At 39.7% G+C, this 18,674-nt stretch overlaps 4 protein-coding genes across 8 annotated transcripts in view; 1 reads left to right on the top strand and 3 right to left on the bottom strand.

Annotated features, from left to right (window-relative positions):
* Nucleotides 1-3,915: 3,915 nt before the first annotated feature.
* LOC143918666 (uncharacterized) lies at nucleotides 3,916-6,313 on the bottom strand. Of its 3 annotated transcripts, none has more exons than XM_077440616.1 (3): nucleotides 6,093-6,313; nucleotides 5,723-6,007; nucleotides 3,916-5,650 (listed from the first exon to the last, which is right to left on the bottom strand). In XM_077440616.1, exons 1-3 carry the CDS (start codon nucleotides 6,198-6,200, stop codon nucleotides 4,004-4,006), a joined length of 2,040 nt encoding a protein of 679 aa, XP_077296742.1. In that variant the 5' UTR covers nucleotides 6,201-6,313; the 3' UTR covers nucleotides 3,916-4,003. The 3 variants fall into 3 exon arrangements, with proteins under 3 accessions (XP_077296742.1, XP_077296743.1, XP_077296744.1); XM_077440617.1 differs by having other exon boundaries at nucleotides 5,832-6,007; nucleotides 6,093-6,301; XM_077440618.1 differs by having other exon boundaries at nucleotides 5,821-6,007; nucleotides 6,093-6,289.
* Nucleotides 6,314-7,172: 859 nt separating this feature from the next.
* Nucleotides 7,173-18,674, top strand: part of ecd (ecdysoneless cell cycle regulator) — a 19,696-nt gene continuing 8,194 nt past the window's right edge. The window contains exon 1 of one of the 3 annotated variants that reach the window (XM_077441579.1): nucleotides 7,173-7,360. The gene's annotated coding sequence lies outside the window, so the exon portion shown is untranslated. Of the gene's footprint in view, nucleotides 7,361-16,725; nucleotides 16,806-18,674 lie in introns of those variants that run through there. The other 2 variants (XM_077441578.1, XM_077441576.1) reach the window with 2 other exon arrangements.
* On the bottom strand, nucleotides 8,291-10,318 carry LOC143919321 (uncharacterized). The gene is made up of 3 exons (XM_077441581.1): nucleotides 10,116-10,318; nucleotides 9,712-10,026; nucleotides 8,291-9,641 (listed from the first exon to the last, which is right to left on the bottom strand). The coding sequence occupies exons 1-3, from the start codon at nucleotides 10,221-10,223 to the stop codon at nucleotides 8,334-8,336; spliced, it is 1,731 nt and encodes a 576-aa protein (XP_077297707.1). The 5' UTR covers nucleotides 10,224-10,318; the 3' UTR covers nucleotides 8,291-8,333.
* Nucleotides 13,952-18,674, bottom strand: part of LOC143919318 (uncharacterized) — a 5,725-nt gene continuing 1,002 nt past the window's right edge. Inside the window, exon 3 of the mRNA XM_077441574.1 lies at nucleotides 13,952-17,058. Within this exon, the coding sequence (XP_077297700.1) occupies nucleotides 14,098-17,058 (2,961 nt within the window). The 3' untranslated portion in view covers nucleotides 13,952-14,097. The remainder of the gene's footprint in view (nucleotides 17,059-18,674) is intronic.

The following is an 18,674-nucleotide window of genomic DNA, read 5'->3' as shown; positions in this document are numbered from 1 at the left end:
GACATCGCATAAACAAATCTATGCGTCGAAGTTGACATTTTTTGTACGACGTATTCACACTCACTCGTTCAGCCCTTCGAGTTGAATTAACAATGCCACATTTGCATGGATGTGTAGGAATACATTGAAACCTCCAAACATACGAGCCTGCACCCAGGGCTGCCGAGAGGAATTTTGGGTCCTGGGAAAAATGCCCCGCAACACGAGCAACCTCTAGATGTTCATGATATAACTGCAAGGGGTTTGGTGCAAACGATCGACAAGCGCCAGACAGACTGAACCACAGATTAACTGAATGGCTGCTTTAAACGCAATTCTCGACTTCACGAATGATAGTGTGGCGGCTCGCTTATACGACATGGTCGAGTTTGGTTGCCTTCCTGCGAGTGGGGACCAACCCGGCTGGGTTCGGAGAGCTACTACTCACTCTGTCTTCAGCTGTCATATAATAAACACGTGCATTAACATGCCAGTCGTCTCATTCGTTCATCCTCCATACTGGTGACCCCCGACATCGAGCCACGCAGCCTCGATCAATTTCAACATGCCGCTCATCCCATGCCGCTCATCCCTGCCTCGCCGAGTCAGGCGGGAGAAGCTACCCGCCGCGCCCCCATCGCCATCAACACGCGTCGCAGCCCGCGGGTGACAATAAACGAGCAGACACGGCTACCTACCTACCTACCTACCTACCGACGTCCAGCCACAACGTCGACGACAGGTGCTTTTAAAAAATGGGGGAGCGAATGAGACGACGATCTTGACAGCTGGATGTGGAGTCATGCGCGATCCACTACACATAGAACGGTCATCCAGCACCACAAGACATACACCACCTCAGCACCATCATCATCATCATCATCATCAAGGCCCCGTCCGTCCCCACGAGCGTCGTCACGCCGAGACGGGCGGTAGCGCTACAACACCTCCACGAGCCACAACGACTCACAGTCCAGCTCGGAGTATCATCAACCACATCGATGCCCCTGCCGCCCCCGCCGCCCCACCAACCGACATCAGCCTCGGAAGAGCGCCGCCGCCGCAGCATCGCATCGCGCGACCATCGGACCACCCACCGTCCTGCTCGCGACGTCACCGCCCTCGAATCTACCGACCATTCAGGGCGGTACACCTATGTACACAGCGGATGACCCACGTCAACATTTTTTTTTCTCCCCACGTGATAATTTTTTCTCTTTGTGTAACAACAATTTTTTTTTCTTTTGTAAAATTTGTTTCTTTGTAATTTTGGTATCGCTGATGCTGGGGGGGGAGTGATGTGGCGGCTCGCTTATACGACATGGTCGAGTTTGGTTGCCTTCCTGCGAGTGGGGACCAACCCGGCTGGGTTCGGAGAGCTACTACTCACTCTGTCTTCAGCTGTCATATAATAAACACGTGCATTAACATGCCAGTCGTCTCATTCGTTCATCCTCCATAATAGATTGCACATCAGATGACGAATAACCTTTCGATGTGCACAGATGCAATTGTGGCGGCTCGCTTATACGACATGGTCGAGTTTGGTTGCCTTCCTGCGAGTGGGAACCAACTCGGCTGGGTTCGGAGAGCTACTACTGACTCTGTCTTCAGCTGTCATATAATAAACACGTGCATTAACATGCCAGTCGTCTCATTCGTTCATCCTCCATACTGGTGACCCCCGACATCGAGCCACGCAGCCTCGATCAATTTCAACATGCCGCTCATCCCTGCCTCGCCGAGCCAGGCTACCCGCTACCAGCTACCCGCCGCGCCCCCATCGCCATCAACACAGCACGCCGCGGCCCGCGGGTGACAATAAACGAGCAGACACGGCTACCTACCTACCTACCTACCGACGTCCAGCCACAACGTCGATGACAGGTGCAAAAAAATGGGGGAGCGAATGAGACGACGATCTTGACAGCTGGATGTGGAGTCATGCGCGATCCACTACACATAGAACGGTCATCCAGCACCACAAGACATACACCACCTCAGCACCATCATCATCATCATCATCATCAAGGCCCCGTCCGTCCCCACGAGCGTCGTCACGCCGAGACGGGCGGTAGCGCTACAACACCTCCACGAGCTACAACGACTCACAGTCCAGCTCGGAGTATCATCAACCACATCGATGCCCCTGCCGCCCCCGCCGCCCCACCAACCGACATCAGCCTCGGAAGAGCGGCGCCGCCGCAGCATCGCATCGGCGCGACCATCGGACCACCCACCGTCCTGCTCGCGACGTCACCGCCCTCGAATCTACCGACCATTCAGGGCGGTACACCTATGTACACAGCGGATGACCCACGTCAACAATTTTTTTCTCCCCACGTAATAATTTTTTCTCTTTGTGTAACAATAATTTTTTTCTTTTGTAAAATTTGTTTCTTTGTAATTTTGGTATCGCTGATGCTGGGGGGGGAGTGATGTGGCGGCTCGCTTATACGACATGGTCGAGTTTGGTTGCCTTCCTGCGAGTGGGAACCAACTCGGCTGGGTTCGGAGAGCTACTACTGACTCTGTCTTCAGCTGTCATATAATAAACACGTGCATTAACATGCCAGTCGTCTCATTCGTTCATCCTCCATACAATTATTAAAATTGAGTTGGATCTTTCTGGCGAGTTTAATAAGGCAAAATTCGGAACTAAAGTATCAGATGCACAAAACGTATACAGGGTAGGTATGTCGGGACTTCGGGTAGATTTCGCTTAGTGTAAGTGCGAGCAGTGCGCACGCATAAGGTACACGTGTCGTTAATTTGTGGTTCAGTCTGTCTGGCGCTTATCGATCGTTTGCACCGCATCCAACTGCAAAATGCAACCTCCAGGCAATTAAATTGGTACACGGCAGCGTATCGTATATAAACCAACGCACCAGCTCCAGACGCCAGAGTGAACCTCTGTAATTCAGCCAGCTCACTTCTCCGAAGCTGAGCAATTAGCTCCTTCGTACTTACAGGGTAGGTGATTATTTCGCACAAAGTGATGGAACATCTGGCACCTGAAAATTCCGTCCATCGAGAGCTAAGCACGCGAACTATCACACTAACGAGAACTCGAGTGCCAGATATTCTGTATTCATAATTTTCGTGTGCTCGATCGCAGTGTGTATACCTACTTACTTACAATAACTCTTGTATCAACGGAACATAAATAAATGATCGTCTTACAAACACATCCGTGTTTTCATAGGCTGGGATACGGTCAACTGTCAACACACCTCTGTCTACAGTTATGTGCAGAAGTCAAATTTTCAAATCGTACAAAATGTACAGACTATTCGAATTTAGAATAAATAGATCTGTATCTTACCAGGTTTAAGTTTTTTACAATTTTCAACATTCAAATATTTTAGTACCAGAAGAAATTGGTGCTACCAGTTTACATAAAATTGTGAACTCACAAAACTGTCTTATATAGAAGTGAAGTGATTATCGAATGAAAGGCTTTTTTCACGCCTTGTATTTAGGATTGAGAGGAGAAACAGTGCATATTCAGTGAGATTGAGAATCTGTCCTAGTAATCTTTATTGGAATGGAAAAGAGTGTTGCGTGGATGTAAAGAGGGTTTTTCCAGGATCAGAGAGAAAGAGGCAGCTATTATAGTAGAGGTTCTTTGTTGATCTGCACCCGTCAGCCCGCCAATTTTGAATGACCCACGGTACAAAAGCGTCCAATATTTCTACCCATCGGGTAATCGCAGTATGGAAAGATTATTGGTCGATGAGTCGCGTGATCCCATTGGCCGTTGAACACGGCTCCTCTATTCGTCGAAGCCCTTTTTGGCGCGAGATCAGGTGATCAGTGCCAGTAAACCATCCACTCACCTAATCTCTGCGTTACAAGAGTAAACAAACCACAGAAAAGTGCTTTCAAAATATTTCTAATTACCGTAGATGATTTGTATAAAAATAAAATATAATTCAAGTATTTATATGTAGTAATATTTATTATTATACATACATACAAGCATACAAAAAATATAGTTAAAAAGGAAAACCACTGCAATGGTTTAACATATGGGTAAAATACCATTTATTTGTTCACTTATAGGAGCGATTCCACAGTGTGAAACATGTCTCACCATGTCTGCTTTTCGAGCAAACGATCTAAAGCAAATATTGCATTGATGCAGTTTTAGCCCATTGTGGTGTTTCATATGTACCGAACGATTAGATCTGCTAGTGAACGATTTCAAACAGATTTCGCATTTATAAGGTTTCATTCCAGTGTGAGTGTTCATATGATCAGCTAAGGTGTGTTTTTGAGTGAACGATTTGGTGCAAATTTCGCACTTATATAACTTAATCCCGGTGTGAATGTGCATATGTTCCAGCAGACGATATTTGCCCATGAACGATTTGAAGCACACTTCACATTTGCGCGTTTTTTCAATAGAGTGATTGTTTATGATATGTTTTGTCAAGTAGGATTTGTTTGCAAACGATTTCAAACAAACATCGCATACATATGGTTTTTCCCCAGTGTGTAAGTTCATATGTCTCGTCAAGTAAGACCTGCGTCTGAATGATTTCGTACAGATTTCGCATCGATGTAATTTAATACCGGTGTGAGATATCATATGATTGGCTAAAGTACATTTGAGAGCGAACGAATTTGAACAGACCTCACATTTATATGGCTTTAGACCGTTGTGAGTATTCATATGTCCCTTTAAAGTAGATTTTAGCCGAAAAGTTTTTAAGCAAATGTCGCATTGATACGCTTTTTCCACATTGTGAGTCTTTATATGTTCGGTTAAGGAAGCTTTTTGGAAATACGGTTTTGAGCAAACGTCGCATTCATATGACTTTTCCTCAGTGTGTATCCGCATGTGTCTCTCTAAATTGCGTTTACAACTGAGTGAATTCAAACATATATCACATTGATATTGTCTGTGAGAGTTCATACGAATTGCTAATTTGGATTTGTGTACTTTTTCTCCAGTGTGAGATGTTATATGATTCAATAACGTAGTTTTTAGAGCGAACGAATCGGAGCAAATTTCGCATCGGTACAGTTTTAGTCCGTTGTGAGTATTCATATGTGCCTTTAATCTAGATTTCAGACGGAATGATCTTGAACAAATTTCCCCAGTGTGAGTTTTCATATGTTCTGTTAAGAAATACGTCTGAGAATATGAATTCGAGCATACATCACATTTAAACGGTCGTTTCCCGGTGTGTATCTTCATATGCCTGTCGAGATTGCGTTTAGAACTGAGCGATTTTAAACATATTTCGCATTTATATAACTTGTTTCCGGTGTGAATGTGCATGTGCTCCGTCAATCGTTGTTTGTCCAAAAAAGACTTTGAACATATCTCACATTTGCAAACTTTGTGTTGGGTGTGAATGTTTATTTTATGCTTCGACAAATAGGATTTTTTCGCGAATGATGTCAAACATATGTCACACGTATGCGGTTTGTCGCCTGTGTGTGAATTCATATGGTTCATTAAGTAAGACTTCCGACCGAATGATTTCAAACAGGTTTCGCATTGATTTAATTTTATTCCGGTGTGAGATATCATATGATTCGTCAACGTAGATTTTTGAACGAATGACTTTGGACAGACTTTGCATTTGTGTGATTTTATCCGGGTATTGGTAAGCAATTTTGGTTCATATGATTTGTGTTGAACACTTCCACCATCCACCTGTGAAAAAAACCGACAATTATTCGATTATATGGTTAATAATGTGACGTAGGTGTAGCATTATAGCTTTACCGATGAATTTTCGCCAGAATTCTCTAAGGTAGTTGATTTCCAATGTGAGCTCTCATCATAAACGGAGAAATTAGAAATGGTTCGTGGAGAATTAGTACCATTTTCATACTCCCAATTTAAATCGTCCAGAATTACTTCTTCCCATTTGACATGCAGACTTCCAGCTGATTTCAGTTTATGTGTTTTGTCACTCTGAATACAAAAGTTTTTAAAACTGCTGAATAATTCCAATTTTTCTTTACATGAAAGGCATATCGTATTTGGAAATCTGTCACATTTCTTCACCTACAAAAGTAAAATTTAACTAATGAGTTAATCAACTTGACAAAAGAGATTATAGCTGGATGTGTAAATGATAGCTTTAACGGACTTGAAGTTGACAACAGGCCAAAATACATTGAACCAACGGTTCAGGAGTTTCATAAATGGAGACGGAAGATGCTTCTGGTGCAAAACAGAGACAAAGTCTACACTCCATTCTTCAGCACTTCGCTTTAATGAAAGCGAAGAGTTCTTATAGCAGCATCACAAATGTCAAAACACACGATTGACTCCGTGAACTGTCATAAGGTTTAGGTCTAAATTAAGCGTAGTCTACAGCCATGCACGCTCACTACGTTTGATTCGGTAATTGGATTATTAGTCACATTGCAATCGTCCAAAAGAAAATTTGGCACTCGAGTTCTCGTTAGTATGATAGTTATCGTTAGTATGATAGTTATCGTTAGTATAATGGACCTTTCGACTGCCAGATGTTCCATTATAGAGATTTTAGTGACTTTTGGGCGAGCGCTTTGTGACCTATAATCACCGAACCGTTTGATTTACGACTTATAATCTTACTTATAATCCATTAACTTATAATCCATAGCCACGTAACCTCTTGATATTCGTGGAACACATTGTTTACGACTCGTAGAGTTTGTCAGCTACGTATGTACTTTATCGGCAGACGCTAGCTAGTCCCTACATACATAGGTGACAAAACGTTAATTAACATCGGTTTTCCCCCTCACACGCGATCTCGCTCGCACGCATTAGATCAGTGATTCCTACGGTAATAAAAGGGCCGCGTCCACCAAGTTGCGATGCTCTGCTATACTCTATGGCAGAGCATCACAACGTGTGTGCTGCGGCACACGTAGAAGCGTATAGCACCATATAGGTCTAACGCGTGTGAGCGAGATCGCGTATGAGGGTTACGTGGCTCTGCTCTATGGAGTTGCGATGTTTTGCTATACTGCTATATTACACTATTAATATTATCACACGATCTACGCCTATCGATAGTGATATGGGGGATGAACGAATGAGACGACTGGCATGTTAATGCACGTGTTTTATTTATGTCAGCTGAAGGCAGAGTGAGTAGTTAGCTCCGAACACAATCGAGTTGGTCCCCACTCGCAGGAAGGTGACCAAACTCGACCGTGTCGTATAGCGAGCCGCCACAGTGACATAGTTGGTATCGTGATAATCAGTAGTATACTTAAGATCCGTATTGATAGTGTAATACCCCCTATAACAGACCCAAATTATAGCAATCTAACCTCAAGAAGACGCCTCGTCTTCTGGGCGACGCGACTACTGAACGACCAATGAACTGGGTACTGCAGTAAAGTAGCCAAGCTTATGTAGGTACTGAAGAAAACAAGCGATCGAATAATTTATCTAATTTATACATATAACGGAAATATAACATTTAAAAGTAAAAGAGAAAGAAAGTGTGGATGTCGGAGTCGTAAAAAATGGTTTGGTGATTATTGCCCACAAAGCGCTCGCCCAAGTAACTAAAATCACGATAACAGAACATCTGTGCCTGTGTCAACAGTGCCAAATATTCCGTGTTCGCGATTATTATGACAAAATTTGTCTTTTGGGCGATCGCAATGTGCGCAATAATCCAATAGTAATCCAAACCCTTAAAATATCAACCTTCTCCGACTCCTTTTAATTATTATTTTATTACAAACCTCTTCTTAGTTTTTACAGTATGTGTCAACTTGTCTCCAAATCACATTGAAGTAAATCCTCTAATAAATTGAAATTTAATAATTTCTTTATAAAAATCATGAATTTATATTACATTATAAATAAATTGTTGAATTACACTATTTTGATGTGTTTAATTTCTCGTGTTTGTACATTTTTATTATTATTAAATTGATTTGTTTGTGTATGAAATTTCTACACATACACTTTGAATGTACTTAATTTTCATTTATACCGATTCAATAAATTCGGCAACATGTCAATTTTAAGTGATTTTTATTTCCTTCAATTATTTTTTTTTTTGAATATTGCCATTATTTTCATTACTAATAATTTTATACGTTGGCAAGAAAAGTCGATCTTTACTAAAATCATTCCAGTTGGAGTCGGAGTTGTTAAATTTTGATCCACAGCCGTTTAGCACAAAATTTTTTTTAAGACGTCTTTAGAATTCAAAAATAAACAAGAAAGTTTTCACTATATATTTATATATGAAATATAATATATTATAAAAAAATGTATAAAATATAAACAGTTTAGAAATATAATTATATAATATTTAATTTATGGACCTACATACTTTCAAAATTTGCCTACATTGCATACATCATAAATATATCTATATCTGTGCGGTTTTGTCTTTATGCGTAGCGTCATGTCTAACCAAGTCTAATTTTCTAGTGAACGCTTTATAGCACACTTTGCATTTATGCGGTTTTATGCCTTTGTGGTATTTCATATGCACTGAACGGTTGCTTCTACGAGTGAAAGACTTGAAACAGATCTCACACTTGTACGGCTTCAATCCGCTGTGAATGTTCATATGATCGGCCAAGGTGGGTTTTTGAGAGAACGTCTTGGAGCAGATGTCGCATCTGTACAACTTGTTACCAGTGTGAATGTGCATGTGCTCCAATAAGCGATACCTGCCCATGAACGATTTGAAACAAATCTCGCACGTGCACGTCTTGTGAAGGGTATGATTGTTTGTTATATGTTTCGTCAGGTAGGATTTGTTTGCAAACGATTTTCGGCACGTGTCGCATTCGTATGGTTTTTCCCCCGTGTGCAGATTCATGTGTCTCGTCAGGAACGATCTGCGGCTGAATTGCTTTGAGCAGATTTCGCATTGGTGCGGTTTTATGCCCGTATGAGACGTCACATGGTTCATCAGGGTAGACTTGAGAGCGAACGTATTGAAGCACACCTCACATTTGTACGGCTTCAGACCGCTGTGAGTGTTCATGTGTGCTTTCAATCTAGGCTTCAGACGAAACGATCTTAAACAAATATCACATTTATAAGGCTTTTCCCCAGTGTGGGTCTTCATATGTTCGGACAAGAAATACTTCTCGGAAAACGAATTTGAACATACGTCGCATTTGAATGGTTTCTCGCCGGTGTGTATCTTCATATGCCTGTCTAGATTGTGTTTGGAGCTGATGGATTTCAAGCATATTTCGCACTTGAATAATTTGTTGCCGGTATGAATGTGCATGTGTTCCATCAGGCGTTGCTTGTCCATGAACGACTTTGAGCACACTTCACATTTACACGTCTTGTGAAGAGTGTGACTGTTTATTTTGTGCTTCGACAGGTAGGATTTGTTGGCGAACGATGTGCAGCAAACGTCACACTTGTACGGCTTTTCACCGGTGTGTGAATTCATGTGGTTCATCAGGTACGATCTGCGGCCGAAAGATTTTGAGCAGATTCTGCACTCGTGTAATTTTTCCCCAGTGTGAGTTAGCATGTGGTTCGTCAAGGTGGATTTTTGGCCGAACGACTTGAAACAGATCTCACACCTGTGTGATTTTGGTCCAGTGTTAGGTTTTACAGTAATTATTACGTTGGGTTCCGATTTTATAGACACCTCGCATTCATACGTCTTCTGTGGTTTATGATGTGACAAATCTGTTCCTTCTGCCTGCAAAATAAAACGGCAATTGTAAAATATATATACACTAACATAAAACTTGTTAAAAACATTGCTTTACTATAGGATTTTCAAATTCCAGTAGATATATGCTGTGCTTCGAGTCGATTTCTCCAGAGACTTTTGATTTCCATTCACTTACTCCTTCTTTAAGCAGTGAATTGCAAATATTGGATGATGAATTTGTGCCATAACGATCCTCCCAATTTAAATCGCTCGATATAATTTCCTCCTTTTTTATATTCAAACTATCGACTAGCCTTAGTTTTAGAGTCTCATTACTACGAATGCACGTATCTTTAAATACATTGAACAAGTCCAGATTGTTTTTACACGAAACACATATCGTATCTGGCAACTTGTCACCTTTTTTCACCTACAAAATAAAATAAAATCAGTTAGTTTTGAAACTTGAAAATATAAGTGACAGTTGGGCGTGTCAATTCAATGCTAGCTTCAACAAACTTCTAGTTGACAACAGGTCCAAATGCGTTGAATCAGAGGTTCAGGGTTGTCATAGATGGAGATGGAAGACGTTTCTGGTGCAGAATTGAGACAAAGTCTACACTCCATTTTTCGGCGCTTTCTCCTGATGCAAAAATGCGAATTCCTATAGTAGCAACGCAAACGTCAAAACACATACACAATCAATTGATTGGACAATCTGTGAAAAGTTGATATGTATTCAGTCTAAATCGAAATCAGCTTACAGGCATGAACTTACTGCCATATTATATGGTTTCATGACCGATCAACACAACTTAGATATTCTCCTGCGGTGCATATTTTTGTCATTATGCATATATAAGCCCACTTTATAGTTCAATGAAGTCAACCAATATAGCCCTCTACATGAGGCCAACCCCCCCCCCCCCCCTCCAACGAATACGGTCTAAGAGACCATTTTCTAGGAGAACGAGACGGTTGTCCTGCAATAGCACTAAAGTAACCGCACATCAATGTTCTATTAATAAGGAAACACCGCAGTATAACTATATAAACATACATAAAATTTAAAGATTTCATTATGCATTTTGAAAACATGGGAAATCCTTTTTTTTCTTTTCAACAATCTAATTTTACAAATATGCATATTATTATTTTTTGAAAATTCGTTCATCCCCCCCTCATCTAATGTAACCAGGTTAGCTCTCAGTGACGGGTCTACCTCACGGCACCGAAAGTCAAAAGATCGAAGAAGCAAATATCGGAAGGCAAAGATCAAAAATCGAAAGATCAAAAAAAGGGTGCACGGTAAACGGTACTATGTATATATAATATATGGGTCTACCTCACGGGCTCGAATTTGAAACGCCCGAAAACGCAAATATCCGAAGGCAAAGATTGACAGTCAAAAATCTTAAGTCGAAAGATAAAAAAAGGGTGCATGGTAAACGGTACATACTCACTTAATTTGGGCGAGCAGGATACAACAGGAACAAGAAAAACAGGCTTTTCCTCCCGTATTCTGCACGTGCACATTAATACGGGAGGAAAAGCCCGTTCCTGTTGTATCCTGCTCGCGCAAATTAAGTGAATATGTACCGTTTACCATGCACCCTCTTTTTTGATCGTTCGACTTGAGATTTTTGCCTTCCGATATTTGCGTTTTCGGGCGTTTCACATTCGGGCCCGTCACAGAGACCAGATCAGAGAGAGATAATATATATTTTTTTTTAAAGATATCCTAATGAAACTTTAAAAAATTATTTTAAACTGATTAAACATCTTTGGATGCCTGCAATTTATTTTTTTTACCCCGGTGTGCGTTTTCATATGCACAGCAAAGGACGATTTGTGAGAGAACGATTTGGTGCAGAGGTCACACTTGTACAGCTTGTTCCCGGTGTGCCGGTGCATGTGCTCTTCTAAGCGATAGTGCCGTGTGAATGAGTATTTGTTTATGGGGGGGGGGGAGGGAGAGGCCCCCAAAATCAAATTGCGTTTATGGCCCCCAATCGAGTTGATTCGCCACTGTGCAGATGTATCTGTAATATAAAAACTGCATTTTTATTTTCATGTTATTTTATTTTATTTGTTTGCTCCATTCACAAAAGAATGTGTCTATAATTAATTCAACAATATTACATATTTTAATTTCAACACTATTTTTTATAGTTTTAAATATTCATATAATTTATAGAAAATAAAATTGATTTCCTTATTTTTCTTTTTTATAAGTACATTAAGTAAAAAAACAGGTTCGTAACAAAAGTGAAAAACTTTCAAATATATAACAAGCCTAAAAATCACCAACTCTCTTTTTTTTAAATAATTTTATTTATTAAACACTATTTAATATTTTCAATTTGAATATATTTAATTTCTTTTATATAGTTGCTATAAGTTATAGATAATATATATTTTTTAACATACACATGTACATATTTATATAATTTACATTCTATTTCACCACTTTACTTTAGCATTTCACAAGTCTTCATTATTAGGCCATTACTCTGTTTACTACTCTACAATTTATAATTACTATTAAATATGCATACATATTTTATGGCAAGTATTTTACATGGAATATCGAACATACGAACAGTTCTTACATTCAACTAAAAATAATTTGAACAGATTTCCCATTTGTACAGTTTGTTCCGGGTACAAATTGCATCTCTCATTTGAGTAGTCTTATTGAAAGACGATTCGTACCACCTAAATATATCACAGACTATTTTTGTTTAGGATACTTTTATTCACTAAGTTCTATTGTTCCTTTTATACTTTATTCACTAAGTATATTTTATCCACTAAGTTTCAGGGAGTACATGCAAGTTTAGAGAAAATTCAGTACTCAGTTTTTGCTTATGAAAACTCATTCAGAAAGCACCGTAAAATGATTTTAAATAGTACTCGCAACTACATACACATTTATGTAGGATTCTGAACGCAGTGGGTTCCAAATGATACATATCGAGTAGCTTATACAGTGTTTATTTATACGTCTTAACTTCGGGCAAGCCTTACGGCAAGTAACCCAATATACGCTTCGCACCATGCCCGTTCGCTAACCACACACTCGCAGGTTCAAAAATCTTTATATATATGTATATATGGTTTGTGAACAGGGTTGCCAGACGTCCCTATTTGAGTGGAACTGTCCCGAGATCAACAGACGAATTCCGAGTCCCGCATTACCTCTGAAAATCCCGACTTAACAAAATTTGTATATGTACAAAAATGTGCGTAAATAAAAATGATTAATTTCAAAATAAACAAATTTTAGTCTTGTCCTTAAACCAAACAGAAAAATCGAATTTTTCTTCAATTGAAAAATTAACAAAATTATTTGCAATGTTGACCGTCTGTATGAAGATGTCTGTTTATTCGGTGCGGTGCAAGCGCTCAACAATCACTAGACAGACTGAACGACAGATAAACTGGATGGGATATTTAACCGCAATTCTCGTCTTCTCGAATGATAGATTGCACATCAGATGACGAGTAACCTTTCGATGTGCACAGATGCAATTATTAAAATTGAGTTGGATCTTTCTGGCGAGTTTAATAAGGCAACTCATCGAATCTTGCCTTATTAAACTCGTCAGAAAGATCCAACTCAATTTTAATAATTGCATCTGTGCACATCGAAAGGTTACTTACTCGTCATCTGATGTGCAATCTATCATTAGAGAAGACGAGAATTGCGTTTAAAGCTGCCATCCAGTTTATCTGCCGTTCAGTCTGTCTGGTGAATGTCGAGCGCTTGCACCAAAACCCTGTTTATTAAAAAATTTTTGCAAAAACTGTAAACAACTGTAGCAAACGAGAAAAAAACAATGTATGAGAAACGGATAATATTTTTTAAAGATCATTCCGCTTGCAATGATTTTTATAAAATTGTGGCCCACGTCTCAATTTTACATTGCATTGCAATTTGCGAAAGAATATTTAGTCTAATGAGTGCAACCTGAAGAAAGGAGAGAAATAAAAACCGTAGCAGCTGAATTAATGCAGTTGTAATGACTTAAGAAAATTTTTATCAAGCAAAGCTGGCGAACATATTTTGAAACAAGCTAAAAACTAGGAAAATCTTTTAATAAAACTGTTTTGATTGTATAAATTTTTGCATTTAAACTAAAATGCAATATCCTGTAATTGTATGCAATATATTTTAATAACTGTGATTTCTGTGGATCATTAAGAAACTATTTTTTATACGTTCTTATCTACATATATGTATATGTATGTACATACTTATGTAGGTATGTACTTATTTACATACATTATAATTTAATTAAAAATATTTTTTCTTAATTACTTCATTAATTCTTAAACTTATTTTTTGTTTTGATCGTTTGAAATAGTGAATGTCCCGATCTGTGATTCTGGAAATCTGGCAACCCTGTTTGTGAATCACGTTTATGCGTATCATTTAAAGCGTATTCCAATTCCAATGTGGGATTTCATATTCACATTCCAACGTGGGATTTCATATTCACATTCTAACGTGGGATTTCATATGTATGGCAAGGGACTTTTTGCTACCGTAGGATTTCAAACAGTTGTCGCAGTTATAGGGTTTGATCCCGTTGTGATAATGCATGTGTTCCTCCAGCCGGAACTTCCTTTTGAACGACCTGAGGCAGATTTCGCACTGGTGTTTCACAGCAGAGTGCGATTCCATGTGCAACCTCAAGTTGTATTCAGAGATGAGCTCTTTCGAACAAACTTCGCACTTGTGGAACTTGTTCTCCGTGTGAAACTGCATGTGTTCCTCTAAGCGGTGCTTGTGCACGAACGACTTTCGACACACTTCGCATTTGTGCGTTTCGTCCACGTTGTGAGTCCTCATGTGTGCAATGAGATACGACTTCAGATAGTACGACTTGGAGCAGATTTCGCATTTGTGCGGTTTTACCCCGGTGTGCGTTTTCATATGCACGGCAAAGGACGATTTGTGAGAGAACGATTTGGTGCAGAGGTCACACTTGTACAGCTTGTTCCCGGTGTGCCGGTGCATGTGCTCTTCTAAGCGATAGTGCCGTGTGAATGTCCTGGAGCAGATTTCGCACTTGTATATCCTCGGTTCGAACGGAGACCTCAAATGTGACGCGGTGTGCGTTTTCATATGCGATTCTAAATTAGCTTTAGAGATGAGTTTTCTCGAGCAAATTTCGCATTTATGAAACTTGTCCTCTTTGTGAAATTTCATATGCTCGTCGAAGCGATCTTTGAGCACAAACGTCTTCGGACAAAACTCGCACTTGTACGATTCGACTTCAGGATGAGTCCTCATGTGCGTTATCAAACCGGATTTTAGAGCGTAAGACTTGAAACAAATTTCACACTGGTTCACATTTTCGTTAGTGTGAGACTTCATATGCTGCACAAGGGTAGATTTATGTGAAAACGACTTTATACACAGCTCACATTTGTGCAGTTTGTTCCCGGTGTGTATGTGCATGTGTTCCGTCAGGCTGAACAGTCGTGTGAACGTCTTCAGGCAGACTTTGCATTTGTGCAGTTTCGTCTCGGAGTGAGTTTTCACGTGCATCGTAAATACGGACCTTCGAGCAAACGATTTCGAGCAGACTTTGCAAGTGTATGGTTTTTCTCCGGTGTGACTGTACATGTGTTCATCTAAGCCGAGCTTTTTCAAGAACGATTTCGAACATATGTCGCACTTGAACGTGTAATCCGAAGCATGCGTTTTCATATGCAACTCTAAATTTTCTTTAGACACTAAATGTTTAGAACAAATTTCGCATTTATGAAACTTGTTCTCTTTGTGGAATTGCATGTGCTTTTCTAGGCTCTGTTCGAGCACAAACGACTTTCGACAGATTTGACATCTGTACGGATCGATTCCGGTGTGACTCCTCATGTGTATCGTCAAGACAGACTGTGAGGCGAACGATTTGGAGCACACTTCGCATTTGAACTGTCCAGTGTGTGATTTCAAATGTACATCAAACACGCTCTTGGTATTGAACGACTTGGAGCACATTTTACAATTGAACGGTTTCTCCGAAGTGTGAGTGTACATGTGTTCTTTCAAGCGCCGCAGCAGCAGGAACGATCTTTGACAGACTTCACACTGGTGCAGCTTCGACCCGGTGTGAATCCTCGTGTGCAGTCTCAAGTTATACTCTTTACAAAACGTCTTCAAGCAGACTTCACACTTGTATTCGATCCCGTTGTGAGTTTGCAAATGCGCCACTATCGTGGACCTCTTGACGAACGATTTCAAACATATGTCGCAATGATAGAGCTTATTCCCGGTGTGAACGTACATGTGCTCCCGCAAGGAGATCTTCAATTTGAACAACTTGGAGCAGACTTGGCATTTGTGCGGTTTTATCTCGTTGTGATATTTCATGTGGGCCATGAAGGTACGCCGTTGATTGAACGATTTTAAGCAGATGTCGCATTTGTACGGTTTGTATTCTAAAGTGTGAGCCTTCATATGCACCAACAGGTCGTCTTTAGATTTGAACGTTTTCAGACATTCGTCGCATGTATGCAAGTGGTTTCCGGAATGAGCATATATGTGCCTCCGTAAGTGTTGTTTGAACGTGAACGAAGTTGAACATATCTCACATTTGTACATTTTGACGTTGTTGTGAGTCGTCATGTGCATCGCCAGGTTGTAGTCGTGAGCGAAATACTTTGAGCATACGTCACATTTGTACGATCTGATTGTCAATGTGTGAGAGGTCATATGTGCTAGTAAATCGTCTTTGGAGTTGAAGGCTTTCAAACATTCGTCGCAGAAGTGTGTTCCGTTTCCGGTGTGAGAGTAGGTGTGTTTTCGTAAGTGTTGTTTGAATGTAAAAGACATGGAGCATGTCTCGCATTTGTACCGTTTCACGTCGTTATGAGTGGTCATGTGCATGGCCAGGTTATAGTCCCGGGCGAAATATTTGAAGCAGATCTCGCATCGGTACGATTTAGGTGTCAGAGTGTGAGATTTCATGTGTAGTGCCAAATCTTTATTGGAATTGAAAGCTTTTAAGCATTCATCGCACACGTACGACTCGTTTCCGTTGTGCGAGTACATGTGTTTCTTCAAGTGTTGTTTGAAAGTAAACGACATTGAACATATGTCGCATTTATGCCTTTTGACCTTAGTGTGAGTCGTCATGTGCATTGCCAGGTTGTAGTCGCGAGCAAAGTGCTTTGAACAAACGTCGCATTTGTAAGGTTTGTCGCTCGTGTGAGACTTCAGGTGAACGGCCAATTTGGATTGAGATAGAAATGATTCCTCGCACGTATTGCATTTGTATTGTGCGTGTAGTTTTCCCCGCTGTTTTAATTTCGACTTGGACGCACTTCCGGAATACTCGGAATGCATGTCGTTTGAACTTTTCTTTGATGGATGTTCTTGCGGTGGAATTTTAATATCTATTTTAAAATCGTCTGCGTCATTGTATAATGAAGCACGACCTCCATCCACCTGGGAATAAAACAATGTAAATTACACTGAGAAATAAAAAGTCACGATTTTTACTTATCGGAGCTGAGACTAGTCAATATTTAGTAAATTTGATCCCTTGAATTCGAAAATGACAATGATTTTTGTTGGTGTCCTTTCGTTTGTGAAATTCAATTTGTGGCCGTCTTCTATGGAAGCTTTGCGCGACAAGTCTGTAGCGCGGCTGTCTTCCATAGAATTTCTGAACTTTGCACGGGATTTTGAGCCTTATATGCGCGTATTTCAACTGTTTTAAGGTTCAAAATTGGTTGAATATATTACTGAGAGTTGAATGCCATCTATTCAATTTGCTTAAATTACATATATACCAGTCAAAATTAGTTTTTTGTGGAACCATACTGAAACCTCGTTTATGTGACGTCACGTCTGTTGAACAATGGCGACGATACGTCTCAATTGTATGAAGAATGATTATTTGACAATTAAGCCAAAACTACGGGATATATTATATATTTTATTGTTTAAAATAATACTTTATGTGTTAATTAACATATCTGGTTACTTGAATAAATATTAAAATCTGTATTTAAGTTCGAAAACTCGATTGCCAAATTCGCGAAAAAGGTGCCGCGTACAGGGCTTGTTCGCTATATTTATTGCCGCGGGCAAAGGGTTAAAAAAATGCACAATTTTTACAGGTTTTTAACTCAAAGTGAGTATTGGAATCAATAGTCGGGTGTTTTTTCTATTGCTTGTGATTTTTTATTGCTTTGAAATACGTATAATTAATTATCTAGCGAATTTTAAAAGTCAAAATTATATATTTTTTACGCATTTTTTTCTCGAGCTATTATTTTATTTTTACATAGATATATGTATACTAGAAAGGCGTAATAGGTTACCCCAATGCGTCACACCAGTCTTACAAAAAAAACAAGAACAACAACAAATTACCAATCACTTATCTCATTCAAATAGACTCAACTCAACAATCAACATGACAATTAAACTGGTCCAAATGCTCAGTTTGATCATATCAAGGAACCGGACAGTCTGTTGTCGAAGCATTTCTATCAAAATATCGTCAGCAGCGAAGAAAATACTGACCCTAACAACCTAATCTTAAATGAATAGGGCCAACCCTAACTTAACCTAACCTAACCTGACCCTTAAATAAATAGGCGTTGGCTACTAAGATATGTTTTTTTTTTTAAGTTTTATTTCATCAATATTTTCACAAAAAAAAAAACATATCTTAGCAGCCAACACCTATTTATTTAAGGGTCAGGTTAGGTTAGGTTAAGTTGTTAGGGTTGGCCCTATTCATTTAAGATTAGGTTGTTGGAGTCGGTATTATTCAGTCTCACTGTCACACGCGAGAACTGAGACGGTGAGATCGCATATTAAAGTAAAAACGTGAAGGTAGATCGCATACTAAAGTAGATATGTGAAGGCAGACCGCATACTAAAGTGGCACCATTAATTATACGTATTTCAAAGCAATAACAAATTTACAATCAATAGAAAAACATCTGACTATTGATTCCAATATTCACTTTTGGCACAGCACTATTAGATTTTGAATAAAGACTGCAAAAGTCAAAAATCTGTAAAAATTGTACATTCATTTAAACGCT

This window comes from Arctopsyche grandis, chromosome 11, assembly GCF_051622035.1.
Source record: "Arctopsyche grandis isolate Sample6627 chromosome 11, ASM5162203v2, whole genome shotgun sequence".
Classification (NCBI taxonomy): Eukaryota; Metazoa; Arthropoda; class Insecta; order Trichoptera; family Hydropsychidae; genus Arctopsyche; species Arctopsyche grandis.
This window is presented reverse-complemented; position numbering and strand designations above follow the sequence as displayed.

Bases quoted from the DNA above. Each gene is read 5' to 3' on its own strand.
- LOC143919321 (XM_077441581.1), bottom strand. From the start codon at position 10,223: ATGGAGTGTAGACTTTGTCTCAATTCTGCACCAGAAACGTCTTCCATC. The intron at 10,027-10,115 runs GTTTGTTGAAGC...TTTATTTTGTAG, and splicing joins GGACCTGTTGTCAACTAGAA to GTGAAAAAAGGTGACAAGTT. The intron at 9,642-9,711 runs GTAAAGCAATGT...TTTATTTTGCAG, and splicing joins TGGAATTTGAAAATCCTATA to GCAGAAGGAACAGATTTGTC.
- LOC143918666 (XM_077440616.1), bottom strand. From the start codon at position 6,200: ATGGAGTGTAGACTTTGTCTCTGTTTTGCACCAGAAGCATCTTCCGTC. The intron at 6,008-6,092 runs GTCCGTTAAAGC...TTACTTTTGTAG, and splicing joins TGGCCTGTTGTCAACTTCAA to GTGAAGAAATGTGACAGATT. The intron at 5,651-5,722 runs GTAAAGCTATAA...TTTTTTTCACAG, and splicing joins ATTCTGGCGAAAATTCATCG to GTGGATGGTGGAAGTGTTCA.